Below are 16,775 nucleotides of genomic sequence, written 5' to 3' on the forward strand. Positions count from 1 at the left end.
TCCGTGACCTCGCTCATGTGGAACCTGGATGAGTGGCTCTCACAGAAGCAAAGAGCAGAATGGACTCTGGAAGTCATGGCCGAAGGCTGAAGAGAGCAGAAACCTAGAAGGTTACCAGAGACTGGTGCTTTTTGATTTTTTTTTTTTTAATGGAGGAATTTTTTTTCTTTTTTTTTTAGTACACAGTTTTTAAAGTTATGATTAGAATAAAGTATTTTATCTAGACTTGTCCTGCTGAGAATGATAGCCCCAGCAGCAAGTGGCTATAGTGCACTTGAAATATTGTTAATCAAAACGAGGTATCTTGAGCCAACGGGTGGCAAAGTGGTTAAGTGGACTCCCACGTGGTCAACTGCAGTTCGAGTCCCAGACCTGGTGGCTTGAAAATCACACCAGGTGCATGTAGTGTGTGTTCAAAATCCTGAGAGGAGAATGGAGGAGAAGGGATTGAGGTGTGACCATCCCCCCAGAGGATGATTTCTTACTTTTCATCTCATTGTCTCTCCAGCAAGCGCATGTACCCTACAGCAAAAATTTCTCAAGATGAAAAAGAAAAAGAGAGAGAGAAAAGATGAGGCCGGTAGGTGGCATGGTGGTTAAGGGTACTGGATTCTCACATGGCTGACTGCAGTTTGAGTCCCAAACCTGGTGGCTTGCTTTCTCTCTTTATCTCCCACCAACCCCCCCCTCAGTCAAATTAAAATAAATAAATAAAGTTCAATAAAATAATTACTTTTAAAAAAGGAAAGAAAAAATGAGATATGCTGTAATGCTAATAAAATGCATCTGACTCTTTTTTTTTTTTATGGATAGGTTTTTGCTATAGGGCGCGTGTGCTCACCAGAAAGGCAGAGAGAGAGACAGAGAGACAGAAAGCGAGAAATCACCCCCCAGGGGGATGGCCACACCGCAATCCTTTCTCTTCCATTCTCTCGAGATCTTGAGCATTCACACACATGCATCCGGCGTGAGTTTAAACTATTGGGTCCAGGACTCAAACTGCAGTCCACTGCATGGGAGTCCAGAGACATAGCCATTACACCAACTGCTGGTCCCTTTTTAAAAATACTTTTAAAATTTACATTGAATCACTCTACATCTCTACGGTATACAACATGGTTTTTCCCAGCATAAGTACAGTGCATATTAGTCAAGTCAAAGACCTTACCATATACGTTGTCATCAGCAAATAACTTTTCATTTCATGTCTGTTAAATGTTTTTGCCGTAATCCCCTATTACCCAGTTCCCACTCCCTACTACCCACCACTTCGGAACTGCTTCTAGTAGCTACAGTGGGGCTTTTTGACTTTTTGACAATTGTTGGTGAAAGGATACAAAGTTATGGTTAGGATAGGAGGAATGGATTCAAGAGCTCTGTTGTATGGCATGGTGACGACGGTTAGTGACAATATATTCTATTCTTTCTTTTCCCATTTTTTAAAAATTTTATTCATTCACTATACATCATTACAGCATACAAAATGAGATTTCCCATCCAGTATACACTGCATAGTGGCTCAATCAAGCACATCAACATACGTATTATCGTCAACAAAATTTTCCATTTCTTGTTTCCTGTATATATTTTTTTTGCCATCAATATATTGTATTCTTCTTTTTATTTATTTTTTTGAGAGATTTTTGCTATAGGGCGCGTGCGCTCACCAGACAGACAGAGAGAGACAGAGAGACAGAAAGCGAGAAATCACCCCCCAGGGGGGATGGTCACGCCACAATCCCTTCTCCTCCATTCTCCTCTCAGGATCTTGGGCACGCATGCACACGCGCCCGGAGTGAGTTTTAAGCCACCGGGTCCGGGACGTGAACCGTGGTTGACTACATGGGAGTCCAGCGACATAGCCCATTACGCTAACTGCTGGTTCCCAATATATTATATTCTTGACAAATGCTAAGCGAGTTCATGTTAAGTGCCCCCGCCATAGAAATGACAATTCAATGAGATACCTATATGCTAATTAGCTTGAATTAACCATTCCACAACATCATGCTGTACACAAAACATATGCAATTTTATCTGTCATTTAGAAAAATTAATTTGAACAAAAAGAGGGAATAAATTCAAATCATTTTGGTTTGTTAGTCATTCAACAAATATTTACTCCTGGGTCTTTGAAAAACAGAACAGGAGGCAAAGAGGAGGTGGTTAAGTTGGACTCCTACTCAGGGAAGGGAGTCCAACACCTGCTGTGTACCTTGGGCATGTCACTTCTCCTCTGAACCTCAGTTTCCCCACCTGTGAAGTGGGAGGACCAGCCAAACAGCCTGCACCATTAATGAATTCAGTATTCATCCAAACCCCCTTGGGCATCCCGCCTTGTTTTGGCTCTGGTCTCTGCTTCTTCTTGAATTCTTTATCCCTCTCCAAGTCCCCTTTGCCTCTTTCCAGTCTAACTGCTACAGAGTCTGTACCTTCTCTGTGTCCACTCACAGGCCCAAAAGTACCCCTCATCCTCGCAGACCCCCAAGCCCCTGGTGCACCTGTTAAGAGAAGGATTCTGTAAGTCATCGGTGAAGAGAGCAGGAACCTGGAAGGAGCATGAACCATGGGGTTTCAGACGCCACTAAGCCACTTCAAGGAAGCCACTAACGCCAAGAAGGACAGAAAAAGAGAAGTATGAGTTTTTAGAGACTCAAAGGAAGAGGGCGGAGACTCAGTGAGCCTAAGCTCTGTTTGACCTGCTTCTAGAAACTGCACACCCTGCTCTCTAGGTTATGGCCCACACCATCACAGCCATATCCAGAAGGTGCCCACTTGCTTCTGGAGTTAACCAAAGCATTATGAAAAACAAGCTGAAGAGGCAAGGCCTGCCTCCTGGCATGTGTTCCAAACTCTAACACAAAACAGAACAGGTGTGGGAGGTCAGACTCTATCTGCCTTAAAACACCTCGGAGTGTCCATCCTCCTGCCCGCAGAAACAGGGAAGCCCTTCAGCCAGAGCTGTCCTTCCTTGTCACCATCATAAGGACAGCTCAAGTACAGAAAAATCAGCTACTTTTTGGATATTATTTTGCTTTCCTAAAAAATTCCCTGGGCCAGCTCCAAAGTACCGTGGTTAAGCCCTAGGCATAGAAAGCCAGATCCCACATGGCCAACCGTGGTTTGAATCTTGGCTCCAGTGGCTTGAACAACTTGTTGGGCACATGTGCATGCATGCCCCAAATCCTGATGGGATTTGAAATAGGAATAGAGGAAAAGGGATTGACTGTGGCATGACCGTGCCCTGTTGGTGGGGTGCTTTCTCTCTCTCTGGCAAGTGCACACACCCTCGGATCATTATTTTTTTAAAGCTGCAAACTCTATATTTAGTTAGATATGTTTAGGTACACAAATAGGTACTAATGTGTTATATTAGGTAATCCTGAAAGTTCTGACGAGTTTTTCTATGCAAAATGCTTCATGACTTCCCCGATGACCCGATAGTTGCCTACAGTATCCAGTCGAGTAACATGCTGTACGGGTTAGGAGCACATGGCTGTACCACAAAGCCAGGTGTGTACGTAGGAGGCTGTATGATCAGGTTTTGTAAGTGACACTGGTGCTCTCTCAGCAACCAAATCACCTGATATACAGTTCTCAGAATGCATGCTGCTTATTCAACAACACGTGGCTGGGTGAGTTGATATACCATCTAGGCTTGCGGATTTCAATTTCTAAGAATTTATCCCATGAAACCGCTAAGTACAATCAAAGAAGTAAGTATAAACTTGGTTTTTTTTCCTATTTATTTTTTTTTAAATTTTTTATATACATTCAATCACATTATTTGGCTTACAAAGTGAGTATTTCAATATGTGAACATGTCTCCCCAGTCCAGTTGATCAAAATATCTTCAACCGCTAACACCACACCTCCCCATCCCGTCAAGGCTCTGCCTCCGTAACCCTCCTCCGAATGGCCTTCCTTAAGTCCCACTCCTCCACATACACACCACATCTGGCATTCACCCCCATCTCTTGTGTTTGTACAACCTTTAGTCAATCAGCTTCAGTCATAGAGTGCAGACACTCGGTATATATTAAGTGGGGATATGCAATGTCTCTGCTTCATAGCCTGGCTTCCTTCACTCAGCAGTAAATCTTCCATAGTCTTCCACTTTCTCATGGCAATATTGTTTTTAATAGTGAAAAACTGAACATCCAATGACAGAATAGTAAAATGATTTTGCAGTCTGATATATTCCTACATTTCATTGTAACAGTTACTTCTTTTAAGAAAAAAAATTATTTTATTTAACTTAATTTATTTATTTTAATTTTGCCAGAGAGGGAGAGCGCGAGAAAGGGAAAGTGAGAAAGCAAGTCACTAGGTCTGGGACTTGAACTGTGGTTGGCCACGTGGGAGTCCAGGACCCTTAACACCACACCACCTGCTGGCCCCTGTTTATAGTTACTTCTAATTCCATTTTCAAATACACAGGAAAATACTTTCACAGAATATGTAGAATATCAAACTACAGCTTGTATGTGACTGCTAATGTGCCCAAATTGATGATTTTTTAAATTTTATTCTTGATAGCATGTGTTTACACATGAGAAAGGAGAGAAAGAAAAGAGTACTTAGCAGGTTCCTGTCACACTGCGATCCCGTCTCCCCAGACCTCCAGCCCATCGGTATCTCGGGCGCAAGCCTGCCCGGCATGTTTTCAGGCTGACCTAGGGATCTGCCCCACAGTTGGCCACGTGGCTGCTAGCACTGTTGTTCAGTTTACTACCCACTGCACCAGGCTGGGCCACCAGTGATGTTCTTTTTCACTCTTTCTCAGCACATTTTCTTCTGCAGCTAGTTCTACTTTCATAACAACCAGATAGAAATGAATGTGTACTGGCAGAAACAGACAGGTGGACCAATGGAACAGAATAGAGTCCCCAGAAATAAATTCATATACAGTCAGCTGATTTTTGACAAAGAGTACCAGTCAATCCAGTGGGAAAAGGAAAGCCTCTTCAGGAAATGGTGCTGGAAAAACCGGATATTCACCTGCAGAAAGATAAATTTGAACCCCTACCTCTCGCCATTAACAAAAATCAACTCAAGGTGGATCAAAGATCTAAAACTAAGACCTCAAAGTATAAAACTGCTGCTGGAAAACAATGGGGAAACTCTGGGAGACATTGGGGTACGCAAAGACTTCTTCAATAAGACCCCCCCAAAGCACAGTTGATAATCCCCAAAATAGATAAATTGGATTACATCAGACTAAGAAGTTTTTGCATGGCAAAAGACACAGTAATTAGTGTGAATTGACAGCCCTCAGGATGGGAAACTATTTTGTAAATATTTGTGTCAGATAAGGAACTGATAACCAGAATACACAAGGAACTCAAGCAGCTGTCCAGAGAAAAAGATCAACCCTATTAAAAGATGGGAGAATGAGTTGAAAAAAACACTCTCTAAGGATGACATATGAATAGCCAAAAGGTATATGAAAAAATGCTCAACATCTCTCATTTTAAGGGAAATGCAGATCAAAACAACAATAAGATACCACCTAACTCCAATCAGACTGACTAAGATAAAAAATAGTAATAATAATAAATGATAAGTGCTGACAGGGGTGTGGTGAAAGGGGAACTCTCTTACACTGTTGGTGGGAATATAAACTGGTCCAGCCACTGTGGAGAACAATTTGGAGATTCCTGAAAAATCTACAAATAGAACTACCATATGACCCAGCAATCCCACTCCTTGGTATCTACCCAAAGGACAGAAGAATTCTTAATCGGAAAAGTGCTTGCACATCGATGTTTATTGCAGCATTATTCACAATTGCTAAGACATGGAGCCAACCCAAATCCCTATGAACAGATGAACAGATTGAAAAACTGTGGCACATATACTCTATGGAATACTACTCAGCCATAAAAAACAAACTCAAACTCAACAAAACCCTGGCTTTTGACAGAAAGTGGATGAATATGAAAGATTTACTGCTGAGTGAAGCAAGCCAGGCTATGAAGGAGAGACATTGTATGTCTCCACTTAATACATACCAAGTGTCCGCACTCTATGACCAAAACTGAATGATATAAAAGGGGTATAATCTGTAGAAGAAAATTTTATAGTATTATCAACTGGACTGGCGAGAAATGTACATGGTGGAATATTAATTTTGCAAGCTAAATAACACGATTGAATGTATAAATAAACTTGAATTAAAATAAAACTTAAAAATTAAAAGGACCAGCAGTTAATGGCTATGTCACTGGGCTCCCACGTAGTCGACTGCGGTTCAAGTCCCACACAGTGACTTAAACTCACACTGGATGCATGTACGTGCATGTCCAAGATCCTGAGAGGAGACTGAAGGAGAAGGGGTTACGACGTGGCCATCCCCCTGTGGGGGGGTGATTTCTCACTTTCTGTCTCTCTGTCTCTCTCTATCTTTCTGGCAAGTGCATACACCCTTTAGCAAAACCCTCTCCAAATAAATAAAATAATTAAATAAAAATAAAGAAGTAATAATAATAAATAAAATTAAATCTTTTTTTTAAAAAAAAGAAAAAGAAATGAATGTTTGATGATGGGGGAGGGGAAGAAACAAAAACATTGCGTACCTCTTATTTAAAAATAATTTGTTTAAGGTCAGTAGGTAGTGGTGTGGTGGTTAAGGTGTGAGACTCCCAAATAGCCAACCACAGTTTGAGTCCCAGATCTGGTGGCTTGCTTTCTCACTGTCCATCTCTCTCTGTCTCTCTCTGGTAAGCACACGTACCCTGTAGCAAGATTTAATAATAATGATAAAGAAATTTTTTTTTGGAGAGGTTTTTGCTATAGGGCGCGTGTGCTCACCAGAAAGATAGAGACAGAGACAGAAAGCAAGAAATTATTCCCCAGTGGGGATGACCATACCGCAATCACTTTTCTTCCATTCTTGTCTTGGGATCTTGGGCACACATGCACACCCGCCCGGCATGAGTTTAAGCCACCAGGCCGGGACTCGAACTATGGTTGACTACATGGGAGTCCAGCAACATAGCCATTACGTCAACTGCTGGTCCCCCATGATAAATAAAATTAAATAACCCTTTTTTAAAAAAGAACGTATATGGAACCAGCAGTTGGCATAATGGCTATGTCGCTGAACTCCTATGTAGCCAACCGTGGTTAGAGTTCTGGACCTTAAACTCATGCCGGGCGCATGTGCGTGCGTGCCCAAGATCCTGAGAGGAGAATGGGGAAGAAGGGATTGTGGAATGGCCATCCCTCCTGGGGGGTGAATTCTCGCTTTCTATCTCTCTGTCTCTCTCTGTCTTTCTGAAGAGCACATGCGCCCTATAGCAAACACCTCTCCAAAAAAAATTAAAAAAGAACACATATGTACAGGAAAACCAAAATGTTAATAATAGTTATTTCCAAGATGGCAGGATTGTGAGTATGTTGTAGTTATCTACTGTTGCATAACAAACCACTCCAAAATTTAATACAGTCATTCATTGCTTAATAACTAGAAGGCATTCTGAGAACTGTGTCATCAGGAGATTCAGCATGTGAACATCCCGGAAATATTTAGTCAAACCTAGACAATATAGTTTACTACACACACCCAGGCCAAGTGGTACAGGCCATCTACAAACCTGTACAGCATGTACTGCACTGAACACTGCGGGCAGCTGTAACACCATGGTATTTGTGTGCCTTAACATATCCAGTAGAAGAGGTACAGTAAAAATACAATCTAAAAAAAATTTTTTTAAAAGATACATCTGTATAGGGCACTTAACATAAATGAAGCTTTCAGCACAGGAAGTTGCTCTGAGTGAGTCAGTGAATATGTAGGGAGTGAGTGTGAAGGCCTCGGACATTATCTTATGCTACTGTAGTTTTATAAACACTGTCCACTTAAGCGACACTAAATTTATAGAAAAGGGTTGTTTTTCTTCAATAATAAATTAATCTTAGCTTGCTGTAAATTTTCACTATATAAACCTTGAAATTGTTAAACTTTCTGACTCTCATAACAACTTGAAAACAAACATTTTGTACATCTGTACAAAAATATTTCCTTTATATCCTTATTTTGTAGGCTTTTAAAATATATATTTAAACTTTTTTATTAAAACTAAGACAGAGGCTGTGGGCTTGGAGGGCCTGTGAATCTGTCTCTTGCTTCAATAGTGTTTGGGTGGAACAGACCCAGGAACTCTCGACCACATTCTAATCTCTTCTCCAGTCGCCATCTCTGAGACCATCTTCTGGGCCATCTCCTGCCTCTGGGACCAGCCAACACCATTTTGTGGTTAGCTCCTAATTATGGACCAACCCTGAGCGCCCAGATTCGTTAAAATTATTTTACCGAGATGGAGATCCCGTGAACAGCACGGTCAACCTGCATCTGTGCGCCTCTTCCCCCACGTCTCGCTGGGCTTCTATCTGGACCATGACAATGTGGCTCTGGAGGGCGTGGGCCACTTCTTCCACGAGTTGGAGGAGGAGAAGTGCAAGGGCGTGGAGTGTACCTTAAAGATGTAAAACCAGCTCAGCGGCTGCACTATTTTCCATGACGTGCAGAAGCCATCTCAGGACGAGTGGGGTAAAACCCTGGATGCCATGGAAGCCATCTTGGCCTTGGAGAAGAGTTTGAACCAGGCTCCTTTGGCTCTTCATGCTCTGGGTTCTGCCCACACTGATCCCCATCTCTGTGACTGGAGACTCACTTCCTAGATGAGGAGGTGCAGCTCACTCAGAAGCTGGGCGACCACCTGACTAACAGGTAGGCTAGGGGGCCCCCAGGCTGGGCTGGGCAAGGTTCGCCCTGAAACATGAGGAGGGGCCTCCAGAGTCCAATGGCCTGGAGCCCCTGCATCTCCTGCTATTAGCTTCTAAGCCTCTCCCTCTGGCCACTGGGCAGCTTTTTAACTGTCCTGGAGCCCTCTCCTATGCCTTGGACCAAATGAAAATAAAGTTTTTAAGGAAAAAAAAATCCTAAGACATAAACACATATATAAGTCTAGGTCTACACAGGGTCAAGATCATCAGTAGCACTGTCCCCCATTGCCACATCTTGTCTCTCTGGAAAGGCCATGATGAACAAAGCAACATGAGGTTAAATCAAGCACAAGAGAACATGATGACTCAGAAATACGAAATGCCTAAGGCCATTGCCTGAACATGACACAGTGTTTCATGGTAAACTTTTCTTCTTTCTTTATTTAAGAAATAAGACAGACAGCATATGCACTTGCCAGAGAGACAGAGAAAGAGAAAGGGAGAAGGAGAAAGTACCCCCGCTGGGTAATGTCATGCCACAATCCATTCTCTTCCATTTCTCCATCCTGGGCCCACACGCACAAGCACTCAACCCTGCAGATGTTTTTTCAAGCCACCAGGGCCAAGATTCAGACTTCTGTCAGTCAGGTGGGATCCAGCTTTCCTCAACCACCAGGCTGTGGGACAGGCCCGGTAAACTTTTCCTATAAGTAGGAAGAGTAAAATAACAATAGCTCTAAAATAATAATAAATAGCATAGTAAATACATAAACCAGTAACCATCATTTTATTACCATTATCAAGTACCGTGTACTATCCATGACTGTAGGTGCTATACTTTTATCCAACTGGGAGCATAGTAGGTTTGTTTACAGCAGCATCACTATAAACACTTGAGTAGTGTGTTGCACTAAGACGTGACAACACGAGGCAATAGGAATTTATCAGCTCCATTATAATCTTATTGGGCCACCATCCCATTTCAGCCCATTATTGACCGAAATGTCATTACACAGTGCACGGCTACAGCTTAAAACAGCAAGTTCTTATTATCTCTCATGGTTCTGAAAATTGCCTGGCCTCAGCCGTTCTCGGTGGGTGTCTCACATGATTGCAGTGAGATCATGACCCAGGGCTGGAGTCATCCAACGGCACATAAAAAAAAAAAAATCTTAAAAATAAATACAAGGGAAATCATAAAATCTAGTATTATTGGGGCTGGCAGGTGGCATGGTAGTTAAGGTGCTGAACTCTCACGTGGTTAACCATGGTTTGAGTCCCAACCCTGGTGGCTTGCTTTCTGACTTTCCCTCTCTTCCTTTCTCTGTCTCTCTCTGGTCAAATTAAAAAGTAATAATAATGAATAAAATAAAATAAACAAGTCTTTTTTAAAAATCTGGTATTATTATAACCATGGTATTATTGAATTCCACTTTTTGTTTTCCATACCATTTAAGAGACTAATAGTTTTTTAAACTATTACTCTATGTTAGTGGACATAGAATGTACAGAGATACAATTCTGTGACATTAACAACTGAAGGAGGGAGGACTGAGCTATTAAAGGAGCACCGTGTGTGTTACTGAAGTTAAGCTTACACAAATTTTAATTAGCATACTCTACTTTTAAGATTAAAAATGTAATCCCGGGAACCAGCAGTTAGCGTAATGGCTATGTCGCTGGACTCCCACGTAGTCGACCGTGGTTCACATCCCGGACCCGGTGGCTTAAAACTCACGCCGGGCGCGTGTGCGTGCGTGCCCAAGATTCCGAGAGGAGAATGGAGGAGAAGGTATTGCGGCGTGACCATCCCCCCTGGGGGGTGATTTCTCGCTTTCTGTCTCTATGTCTCTCTCTCTCTGTCTGGCGAGCGCACGCGCCCTACAGTGAAAATCTCTCCCCCCCCCCAAAAAAAAAATGTAATCCCCATGATAACCACAAGGAAAATAGTTTAAAAAAATACACCAAAAATAAATAAATAATAAAGAAAGAAAATAAAATAAAGAAAAGAATTTAAACATTTCACTACAAAAAAAATCAGCCAAACACAGAAGATGACATTAACATAGGAAATGAGGGACAAAAGCCATAAAGTATATGAAAAATCAATAGCAAAATTAGAGAAGTAATTAGAGAAGTAAATTCTCCAATCAAAAGATAGAGATTGGGAGACCAGCAGTTAGCATAATGGCTGTGCCGCTGGACTCCCACGTAGTCGACCGCGGTTCAAGTCCTGGACCCGGTGGCTTAAATTCACGCCGGGCGCATGTGCATGCGTGCCCAAGATCCCAAGAAGAGAATGGAGGAGAAGGGATTGCGGCGTGACTATCCCCCCTGGGAGGTGATTTCTTGCTTTCTATCTCTCTGTCTCTGTCTGTCTGGCGAGCACACACGCCCCATGGCAAAAACCTCTCAAAAAAAAGAAAAAAAGATAGAGATTGGCAGAATGAAGTTTTAAAAACATGAGCCTCTGTATGCTTTCTACAAGAGACTTGCTTTAGATCCAAAGACATAAATAGGTTGAAAGTGAAAGGACAGAAAAGGATATTCTATGTGAATAGTAACCAGAACACAAGGGCAGCTATACTAATACTAATACCATACAAAATAGACATGAAATCTAAAAAGCTTACAAGAGATAAATAAGGACATTATATATTAATAAAAGGTTAAATTCAACACAAAGATCTAATAATTATAACCATTTTCACACTGAATAACAGACTATTGAAATGTATTCAGTAAAAAATGGACAGAAATGAAAGGAGAAATAGTTCTACAATAATAGTTGGAGGCTTGGCTATCCCATTCTCAACAATATATAGACCAAACGAGAAATTAAGTAAGGAGATAGAGGACTTGAACACCACCATAAACTAGCAACCTCTAACAGACATACATGGAACTCTCAACTCAGCAAGAGAGCACACGTTCTTCTCAAATGCACATGGGATGCTTTCCAGGATAGACCCCACGGTAAGAGAGTAAGTCTCCATTTTTTTAAGATAAAATGTTTAGTAGGTTACAAGGATTATTACTGGATCAAAAGAGTTGTGTTCATATTCAAACAACTTTTCACACTACTCACTTTTCAGGTATGAACATGCTTTTAGATACAGCCATGACAACATTAGGTCATTCACTGGATATGGGAGATGAAAGACAAGAATTGTCAAGGAAGTCACTTTTTTTCAAAAATGATTCTCAAAAACGTTATGTTCAAAAGCCTCAACAGGTTTTAGATGATAGCTATAATACAAAGTGTCTTCTCTAATCACAAAGGTATGAAGTAAGAAGTCAATGACAGAAGTAATGCAGGAAAATTAACAAATTTGTGATAAACAACACACTCAAACAACCAATGCACCAAAGAAAAAAAAGTAAAATTAGAAAATATTTAGAGCTAGAGGGGAATAAAAATGAAACACAATAAACCAAAACTTATGAGATGTAACAAAAGCATTGGTAAAGGGGAAGGGTATAACTATAAACACATCAGAACACAAGAAAGATCTTGAATCAATAACCTGACTTTACAACTTACGGAAGTAGAAAAACAAGTAAAAACTAAATCTGCAGACAGTAGAAGGAAATGACAAGATTAAAGCAGAGATAAACGAGAAATAGAAAAATAATAGAGAAAATCAAGAAAGCCAATGGTTGTTTCATTTGAACACCAACAAAACAGACAAACTTTTAGCTAGATGAACTAAGAAAAAAGTACGCAAATTACTAAAATCAGAAATGAAAGTGGTGACATTGCCACTGATCTACAGAAATAAAATGAATTATGAGAGAGTTCTATGAGAAATTGTACGTTAGCAAATTGGACAACCTAGATAAAATGGACAAATTCCTAGAAACACAAAACCTACCAAGACTAAACCATGAGGCAATAAAAAAATCTTAATAATTTATAACTAATAATGAGATTGAATCAGTTATCAAAAAAGAAAAACTCCCAGCAAAGCATAGCCCCGGATCTGATGGTTTCAGTAGTAATTTCTAGCAAACATTTTTTTTTTAGAGGTTTTTGCTACAGGGCACATGCTCTTGCCAGAGAGACATAGAGAGACAGAGAGACAGAAAGCAAGAAATCACCCCCCATTGGATCTGTCCACGCCACAATCCCTTCTCCTCCATTCTCCTCTCAGGATCTTGGGCATGCACACACATGCGCCCAGCGTGAGTTTAAGAAATAAGACAGACAGGGGAACCAGCAGTTAGCGTAATGACTATGTCGCTGGACTCCCATGTAGTCAACCACGGTTCGAGTCCCGGACCCGGTGGCTTAAACTCATGTCAGGCGTGTGTACGCGCATGCCCAAGATCCTGAGAGGAGAATGAAGGAGAAGGGATTGCAGCGTGGCCATCCCCCCTGGGGGGTGATTTCTCGCTTTCTGTCTCTCTGTCTCTCTCTTGTCTGTCTGGCGAGTGCATGCGCCCTATAGCAAAAAACTCTCAAAAAAAAAATTATAGCTGTCATTTCTCTAGGGCAGAAGTTCTTATGTTTAGCATACCCAAATTTATTACTAGCCTTTTCTGTTGCTCGTTACGAAGTCTCCAAGGTTTAAAAAATTTTTCTCACCAATATTTCCAATTCTTGTTTTACTTCCATTATTTAAGTTCTTACTTTACATAGAGTCAATCTTTGTATGTGTGATATGAAGTAGGGAATTCAATTTCCTTTTTGGTCATATGAATCAATAATTTTCCAATTCCATTGTGTTCATTTAAATAAGCATTAAAAAAGAAATTTTAGATTTCTGTATTTGTCAAACTTTTTTTTACTGTCCATTTATGCTCTATCAAAGTCAATGTAAAGCAAAGTTTCAATATTATATACCACTGCTGGTGCAATTAATTTCTCTTTGAGTTGGAGCAAATCTGAGCAAATATTCCCAGCCCGTCTCTGAGGACCAAGCTGGAACAGTGCTTCAAAAGGAAGAAGTGACCCTTTTACCGTTTTCCCAAGAGTGAACATGATGAGCAGCAGTTGTAGGGAGCAGCTACAATCTGAGCAAGCGCAGTGATGACCTTTAGACACGGGTAAAATGCAGTTCTATGGGCTGTCGAACATTCAAGCATAATTCTGTTTCCTAACTTGAAGCAGGTTCACTGGGGAAAAGGAGTGTAAAATCATTTGCAACAACAGATAATTTGTTAAAGCTAATGTTGTTTAGTAAGATTAATATGGATAAACCTAACCTATTTCTTATTTAGCAGAGATTACTTATAAAATATAATAGGAAAATAATATTCATAGCACACACACACATTTAAAAAAAAAGCTATAAAAGACCTAAGCACAAATCTAACAAGAAATATGAAAGAACTCTACTTTGTCAGGCTTCCCTGAAGGAGAAAAAGAATAGAGAGATGGTATATGTCATATTAATGAATAATAAGATTTAACAGTGTAAAAATGTAGAGCCAGCAGGTGACATGGTGGTTAAAGGCACTGGATTCCCACATGGTTGGCTGTGGTTCAAGTCCCGGACCTGGTGGCTTGCTTGCTTGCTTTCCCTTTCTCTCTCTCTTTCTGTTTCTCTCTGGTGAAATTGAAAAATAATGGAATTTTTAAAAGAAATAAATAATTTTTTAAAAAGAAAAGTCTGTTCTTCATTAGGTTCATTAGTAATTTTATGTAATCCCACCCAACAGAATTTTTTAAAGAATTATTTTATTTAACTTGGGACCAGATTTAGCATAATGGCTGCTGCTGGCCTCCCATGTAGTCAACCGTGGTTTGAGTCCTGGACTCGGTGGTTTAAACTCACGCCAGGCACGTGTGCGTGCGTGCCCAAGATCCCAAGAGGAGAATGGAGGAGAAGGGACTGCAGCATGGCCAGCCCCTCTGGGGGGTGATTCCTCTCTTTCTGTCTCTCTATCTCTCTCTCTCTTTCTGGCGAGTGCACACACCCTATAGCAAAAACCTCTCCCCCCCAAAAAAAGGGGGAAAAAAGAATTATTTTATTTAACTTTATATTTATTTATTTATTTTAATTTGACTAGAGAGGGACAGAGTGAGAGAGAGCAGTTGAGGAGTGAGAAAGCAAGCTGCCAGGTCCAGGATTCAAACCACAGTCGACCATGTGGGAGTCGGCGCCCCTAACCACCATACCACCTGCTGGCCCCCCATACAACAGAATTTTTATGATATTTGACAAACTGATTCTAAAATTCACCAGAAGACAAAACACACTGGAATAGCCTAGAAAACATACTTTATTAAATTATGTTATTCCACAGCCAGGCATGGCCTGTCAAAATAAAACCCTAAAGCTATCCTGAAATATGGTGTTGGTTCTGGAATAAGAAGAAAGAAATATAGAGAGAAAGAATAAAAGCATATGTATATGGAGAGGGAGGACTGGTAATGGCATCAGAAATAACATATTTCTCTTAATGAAAAAGCAAATAAATCTCTCTTAATCCCACTTCCCTCATCAACCACTACCCTGACTCTTTTCTCTTTGTGAGAGAGAAAGAGGAAGGGGGAGAGAAAGCAGTGCGCCCCAAAGAACTATTTTATTTAACTTTATTTTTAATTTTTAAAAATTTGACCAGAGAGAGACAAAGCAAGAGAGAGAGAGAGAGAGAGAGAGAGAGGGAAAGGGAGAAAGCAAGCCATTTCCAGGAAGTGAACCGTAGTCGGCTATGTGGGAGTCCAGCGCCCCTAACCACCACACCACCTGTCTGCTCCAAGAGAGAGATATTTGGGAGGATCCTACTGACTTGCAATCCTCCTGCCCGCCCGCCCCCCCCACACACACACACACCTCCCAATTAGCTAAGATTACAAGTACAGGCAACCATGGCCAGTGCGGTCAAGCTGGCTCAGGAACTGAACCCATGCGGCTACTAGCCTCCCACGTGGTGAATGCACCACTGTGGCTGAGTCTGCCCCATTTTTTGCTTCCCCTTTGAAGCACTTCTCCAAAACAGCTGTCCATGTTTGCTGTGTTCTGTTCTCCTCCTCCCACTCTCCCTTAAACTCATTACAACCAAGCTTTGCCCCACCTAGTCCCCACTTCACCAAGACTGTTTTCATCAAGGTCCTCTAAGATATGTGGTTAACTCACTTAGGTGGGGGGGAGGGGGGGAGGAGGATTACAAATCAACAGGATCCTGCCAAAAAATCAAGTCCATTCTTAGACTTCATCTTGAGAGATTCAGCAGCAGCTTTTAACATGTAACCATTGCTTCCTGGATCTAACTTGAACATATGGCCTCCAGGACCTCGCGCTCACCTGGTTCTCCTCCACTATCCTGTTCCCTTCTGCTCACTCGGTTTCTTTCACTGAGTCTCCTTTTTTCCTCACCTTCTCAGGGAGGCTCTGGAGCTCAGTCCTTGCATCTCCTTTTTTTATCTACCCTCCGTCTTCAGGCGGCCTCAAGGCTATGAATAGCAACCATGTGCTAATGATTTGCAGGTTTACACCTGCATCCCAGACCTCACTCCTGAGCTCCAAACTTGGATGTCCAACTGCCCACTAAATATCTAACAAGAACCTCAAACCAAGGATGTGTGAAACAGAAACTCTAACCACTCCCAATCTTGCTCCACATCAACTTGCCTCACCCTTGGCATCAACCACACATCACAGGGCCAGACCAGCCAGGGCCTGACTGACTTGACTCATGAAGATACAGTGTGCCATTTTTAGACTCAGACAGTCTATTATTTACATTGGCAGCAAAAGGAAGAGTAGCCAAAGGTCCCCATGGTCCTTGTTCTGCATATCAAAAAGGACAACACTGGGGAGAAGAGGGGGGCTATGCTCTAGACCACAGCTTAAGCAGTTTCGTCTGCAGCTGTGTTTGGGGGCAGATGGGAGAAGATAAAGCATAAAACCTCATCACCCATCCCAACCTGGGAGACGATGGGAAACTGTCTCCTAAGGAAGGCAAGGTGTGTGTGAGCAGAGGATGGTTGTAGAGCAGCTCCTCCAGGCCTGCCATCACCTGCTCATGGAGGATCACAAGGTGTCCTGCCAGACTCAGATTAACTGTGGTTCAAGCCGCTGCGTTTGTGGCCTGCA

General features: G+C 41.6%; 1 protein-coding gene across 1 annotated transcript in view; it reads right to left on the reverse strand.

The window, feature by feature from the left end:
- The window catches only part of ITGAM (integrin subunit alpha M), a 45,284-nt gene extending 42,661 nt beyond the window's left edge, over positions 1–2,623 (reverse strand). Inside the window, exon 1 of the mRNA XM_006148109.2 lies at positions 2,502–2,623. Within this exon, the coding sequence (XP_006148171.1) occupies positions 2,502–2,568 (67 nt within the window). The 5' untranslated portion in view covers positions 2,569–2,623. The remainder of the gene's footprint in view (positions 1–2,501) is intronic.
- Between the last annotated feature and the right edge of the window lie 14,152 nt (positions 2,624–16,775).

Source organism: Tupaia chinensis, unplaced genomic scaffold, assembly GCF_000334495.1.
Source record: "Tupaia chinensis unplaced genomic scaffold, TupChi_1.0 Scaffold000231_1, whole genome shotgun sequence".
In the NCBI taxonomy this organism is placed as follows: domain Eukaryota; kingdom Metazoa; phylum Chordata; class Mammalia; order Scandentia; family Tupaiidae; genus Tupaia; species Tupaia belangeri.